Source organism: Cryptomeria japonica, chromosome 11, assembly GCF_030272615.1.
Source record: "Cryptomeria japonica chromosome 11, Sugi_1.0, whole genome shotgun sequence".
In the NCBI taxonomy this organism is placed as follows: Eukaryota; Viridiplantae; Streptophyta; class Pinopsida; order Cupressales; family Cupressaceae; genus Cryptomeria; species Cryptomeria japonica.
In genome coordinates this window covers 193,552,659-193,558,354 of record NC_081415.1, presented here as the reverse complement: position 1 = coordinate 193,558,354, position 5,696 = coordinate 193,552,659, and the positions used below count along the sequence as shown (strand labels likewise).

At 36.7% G+C, this 5,696-nt stretch overlaps 1 protein-coding gene across 2 annotated transcripts; it reads left to right on the top strand.

Annotated features, from left to right (window-relative positions):
- The first annotated feature begins 208 nt into the window (after positions 1-208).
- LOC131071116 (pentatricopeptide repeat-containing protein At1g08070, chloroplastic) lies at positions 209-2,995 on the top strand. Of its 2 annotated transcripts, none has more exons than XM_058006827.2 (2): positions 209-442; positions 582-2,995. In XM_058006827.2, the coding sequence occupies exons 1-2, from the start codon at positions 349-351 to the stop codon at positions 2,510-2,512; spliced, it is 2,025 nt and encodes a 674-aa protein (XP_057862810.2). In that variant the 5' UTR covers positions 209-348; the 3' UTR covers positions 2,513-2,995. The 2 variants fall into 2 exon arrangements, with proteins under 2 accessions (XP_057862810.2, XP_057862811.2); XM_058006828.2 differs by having other exon boundaries at positions 303-1,699; positions 2,040-2,222.
- The last annotated feature ends 2,701 nt before the right edge of the window (positions 2,996-5,696 follow it).

Genomic DNA, 5,696 nt, shown 5'->3' with positions numbered 1-5,696 from the left:
GAATCACTTTGTAGACCTTGCCTAAGGTGTATCAAGTCTTTCCCTGTGCCTAGTAGATGTCTTGGTGTTGAAGTCATTCGCTCATGCGTTGTTGCAGATGTCTTAGAGTCAAAGTAATTCGCTCGTGCATTGTCGCATGTCGTCATGATGTCATAAGTTTGAGGTCTATGTGTTGCATATGTTTAACTTAAATGTTTCAAAAAACAAATTTATTCCATGTTTACTTATGTCTTTATAACTCATATCCTTGAGATTCCTTGACGAAGCATTACATTCCTCCCAATGCAATGCATCCACTGCCAATCTCGATCTCCATTGCACAGCATTATGTAGAGATATGATCCGTTCATGGAGGCGATACGCATTCTGCTTACTACACACAGCTCCCCAGGAGCCCCTGTTACATATCTTCTGTACATCATCGAGAATGCGCTTTCACAAGGTAAACAAATCCAGTTTTTCATCATACACAGGCGATTTGCATTTGCAACACGCACAATTTCTGAAAAATTACATTATCAACATGTATGTCAAGTGTGGTAGTTTGGTTGATGCTCGGAAAGTGTTCGACGATATGACAGAGCGAGATGTCTCCTCATGGAATACCATACTTGCAGCTTACAGAAGACATGGGTATGCTCAGGAAGCGTTAGCACTCTTTCAGCAAATGCGACGAACAGATGTCCAACCTGATCAGTTCACCTTTGCTACCATACTCCCAGCCTGTGCCAAAATCAGAGCTTTGGAACAGGGAATCAACATTCATCAAAGCGCAATTGAAAGGGGATATTTATCAGACATTGTAATTACAAGTGCTCTGCTAGACATGTATGCTAAATGTGGAAATATAAACAAGGCACGTGAATTGTTTGACAAAATGCCTGAAAGAAGTGTGATCTCATGGAATGCGATGATTGCAGGATATGCACAAAATGGTGAAGTTGATGAGGCTTTGAGGATTTTCAACGAATCGCCTCAAAAAAATGTGGTTTCATGGACTGCAATGATTGCAGGTTATGCACAGAATGGGTTTGTTGAAAAAGCTATGGAATATTATAAGCAAATGCAATTGGCAGGGGTAAATCCGAACTCCACAACCCTCGCTAGCATCCTCCCAGCATGCGCCAAAATGGGAGCTTTGGAACAAGGCATGGGTGTCCATCAAAGCATCATGGAAAGTGGGGTTTTATCAAATGCCATAGTTGCAAGTGCACTGATAGATATGTATGCAAAATGTGGACTTATAGACAAGGCACGCGAACTGTTTGACAAAATGCCTAAAAGGAATGTAATATCATGGAATGCGATGATTGGAGGATATTCACAAAATGGACTTTTTGAAAAGGCATTGGAAGCTTTTAAGGAAATGAGACTGGCAGATGTAAAGGCGGACTACACAACGTTTGCCAGCATCCTCCCTGCCTGTGCTAAAATGGGAGCTTTGGAACAGGGTGTGGACATCCATCAAAGAATAATTGAAAGTGGATTGTTTTCAAATGTTGTAGTTGCAAATGCTCTGATAGACATGTATGCAAAATGCGGAAGCATATACAAGGCACGTGAACTGTTTAACAAAATGCCTGAAAGAGATGTCATTTCATGGAATGCCATGGTTGCAGGATATGCACAAAATGGCTTCTGCAAGGATGCTTTCAAACTCTTTGAACTCATGAAAGACTCAGGATTACATCCTAACCATGTAAGCTTTGCTTGTGTTTTATCTGCATGTAGCCACGCAGGGTTAATGAATGAGGGCTGTAAATACTTTGATAGCATGAGCAATTCCTATTTCGTTATACCTACGATTGATCATTACATGTGCATGGTTGACCTTCTTGGTCGTGCTGGATATCTAGAGGAAAGTCTTAACTTTATCATCAAAATGCCAATTAAACCTGTGGTTATCGTATGGATGTGTTTTCTTGGTGCCTGTAGATCACATAAAAATATACAATTAGGAATGTTTACTGCAATCCTACTGTTTGAGCTCAATCCTCAAAATTCTGCGACTTATGTTCTTCTATCAAACATGTTTGCAGAAATGGGCAGGTGGGTTGAGGTTCAAATGGTAAGGAAATTGATGCAAGACAGAGGAATAAAAAAGATACCTGGATGTAGTTGGATTGAAAGCGATAAAATGGTACATACTTTTTGTGTAGGAGACAGATCACACCCACAGACACAGGAGATCTATGCAAAATTGGAGGAATTGTCTTGGGAGATGAAGGCAGCAGGCTATTTTCCAGATTCAAGACATGTACTTAATGATGTCGAGGAGGAGGAAAAAGTATTCTTTGTCTGCCACCATAGTGAAATGTTGGCAATTGCATTCGGATTGTTGAACACACCTTTTGGAACTATTAGAGTTGTGAAGAACCTCCGAGTATGTGTTGACTGCCACACTACAACCAAGTTTATCTCCAACATTGTTGCACGACAGATTGTTGTGAGAGATGCAAAGCGGTTCCATCATTTTAAACAGGGGCAATGTTCTTGTGGAGATTACTGGTGATGCAAACCAATGCAAGCTGTAAACAGAGGTTCGCTCTATAAAACAGTCCGGCTTGCCAGAGCTGCAGTGATAGAAAAGGGACCAGATTTCACAATCAGTTTTGAAAAAGCATTTTTTACAAAGTGTTGGGAGATCTAAACCATGCTGTGGACTTATTGAAATCATATGTTCAGTATGCAATGACTTCCTACTTACATTTATGGGGCATTTGTTAAATCCCTGTCTTGGTGATACCGTGGAGGTGTCGTGACATTGAACTTTTGCAGAAAACCTGCACCTGACTGCAAAATTGTTGGAAGCCAAAAATAGGAAAAAGTATTAAGGACAGAAGTTACATGAATTGAACCAGCCAAACATATGAGAGGAGAACTTCCAATCAATCCAATGCATGGAGATGAAGAGTAGAGCATCTCTCACTTGATTAAATCATATGTACCAAAATATATGTGTAAATTTATCCATATTTATGGAGATTTTGTTTCATTTATAGTTTTTCTTAATGTTGTTTCACATCACTTAGTTTTTTCTAGAGATGTTTGTGAATTCATAATCATTTTTAATTTAATTTCAATTTGTTTAGTTTTGATAAAAAGTAAATTGACCAGAAGATAATAATGAGTAATTACAGCAATTCAGCTTTTGTCAACAACTCTTCCACTCATTAACATGAGCAATGCAAACTCGATGCAATAGAAGTAATTCTGATTATATTGTAAATTGTGCTTGAAAAACCTGTATAATGAGGTTCATAGATTGGGGTTTGAGAGAATAGAATAAAACTTGTCTAGGTAGAAGTAAAATCTCTATTTATAATAGACTATAATAGTGGGTATATGTTATGTTCCAAAATTGTGTGAAGTTTACAAGTTAATATTGTTAGAGGGTATGAAGGTGTGAACACAAGAAATCTATGCAACTATACATCATTATATAGTTATATCTTTCATAGATACTAAATATAACTTTTAATAGGCTAACTAGAACGTGTGAGGAATATGTAAGAAGCTCATACAATTGAGAAGAACAAATTATATATCATGATATGATCAAATTTATTCATGGGTTGCAACCCTAACAAAGGGTGTACAATAAAAAATTGTATTGACAATATATGTAATAACCATTTTGGCTACTATGATTTTTATTCATTACATACCAATTATCATCCTCCTCAAACAAACATCTTCTATTTGGTTTAGAAGTGTCATTTAATGGCCTTACCAACTATGGCCATAGCAGCAATTTTTTTCTCACAACTCATATACTCACTAAAATATGGTAGCTTCCAAAATCAAGGTTGTGTGCGGGAAAAGCGGGTCTATGAAACTCAAAATGTGAAAAAGTGGTCTCAAATAAGCTTGCTCACACACCCACAGGACTTCTTGGTGCAAGTTATGGAGTCATGAAGAATGACTCAACTTCCCAAGGTTGGTTCCATGGTTCTCTATCTCACAAGGTCCCTCAAGCCAATGCCTTTTCTCTCAGATCACTGAGCAAAGTGACTTAGGGATGGTTAATGCAAGAATGAGGGATGCTTTAGATTGATTTAGTTATGGAAATGCATTCTAAGCTATGCATGATTCTACAAATGCAACAAACTAGATTATAAGATGACAAGGTCAGTAGAAACACTATCCTAACATGATATACTAGTTGATGTTCTAAGATAATGATAAAGAAAATACTCTAAAATGTTTATTTAGACTATTTCCTAATACAAAAGAGGCTAAGTGTGTTGATAAAATTGAGCATAAATGAGATACTAAAGCTTGCATGGATCCTTAAAATGGAGGAAGGAGAGCTCTATTTATAGTGAAAATATGGCAATGGATGGTCAGGATTGAAAGAGTTAATCAAGGGTCAAGTTTGAAAGTTGGCAATCTATGTTTACAATTTTCACCAATGAAATGGTGACAATTGTCAACATAAGACCAGTTGAGAGGAGAGGTAGGAAGCATTAAGTGCTTGAGAAGACCTCATGGTTACCCTAGGGGGTAAGGGTTAAGGTTAGGCTAAGATTATCCATTGGATAAAGCTTTTACCCAAAGGATAAACTCTTGTGCAAGGGTTAAAGGGATAACCATGGTCAAAGCAATGAATGCTTGAAGAGACCCCTGGGTTAGATATGGGTTGAGTTTAGAGAAAGTCTCTAATCATGCTGGAGGGTTGAGTTAACCATTAATAGTTTGGAAGACTTTCAAAGTTAAGTTGTTAAAGTCTTTAATGGTTTTCAAAGACTTTGAGGGTTTGAGAAGTGACTTCCCCTTGCTTAAGGATGTGACAATATTTAGGAGATGGGTTAGGCTAAATTAGAAGTAATTAGAAGAGTCTAGAAGGGGGTTTAGGAGGCAAGTGGGAGATGTAGGATTTTGCAAGTGGATGAGGAATAAAAGGATTTAATTAAAATAAAATGTTTTATTTCAATTTAGTTGTATTTTGGGAACTTGAATAAATTAGATTTATTCAATTTGGGGTAAACTTTTAATTAAATACAAATTTAATTAAAAGTAGAGAAAAGGGGTTTAATTGAATAAATGATTTATTCAATTAAATGACATAAATGAATTTAACTAAGTAAATTGAATAATTTACTTAATAAAATAGAAGAATGTAGGCAATTTAATTAAATTAGATTTAACCAAATAGAGGAATGAATATAAAATATTCCTTTTAGGAATATGGTCATTTTTATACGCCTACATTTTTCCCCTCTTTGAAGTGACGTGTGTGCACATGTTAATTCAAAGAAAATGACGCGTCATCAAAATTTGATTGTGATTAGTGTGATGTCGTTTTAAGATTTTCATGTCATGCCCCAAATTTGATAAATGATGTTTGATAATGCCCCTCGGGAGATGAATCAAAATTTGGAAAATTTGATTTAATTTGATAATTTTGTTTCCATTTTAAAATTTTGTCAATGTGGAATGTGAAAAGTTGATTCATCTCCCGATAAATAATGTTTGCTAGGGTTAGACAGAGATCGTGAGTAAGATACATGCCCCATCTCCAAACCCTAATTTCAATTCACCCTATAAAAGGGGAAAAGTGCATTGTTTTGTCTCATTTGTGCTTGTTGATCTTGGAGAGAGAGACTTTTGGAGAGAAAGACAAAATGATGGTTCCCTTCTCTTCTCATCGATTCGAGCACGTTCGGAGGTATCGAAGGCTTGCCGCATATGGA

Excerpts from the sequence above, each read along its gene's own strand:
- LOC131071116 (XM_058006827.2), top strand. The coding sequence starts at position 349 with ATGGAGGCGATACGCATTCTGCTTACTACACACAGCTCCCCAGGAGCC. Across the intron at positions 443-581 it reads CGAGAATGCGCTTTCACAAG|AGCGAGATGTCTCCTCATGG; the intron begins GTAAACAAATCC and ends ACGATATGACAG.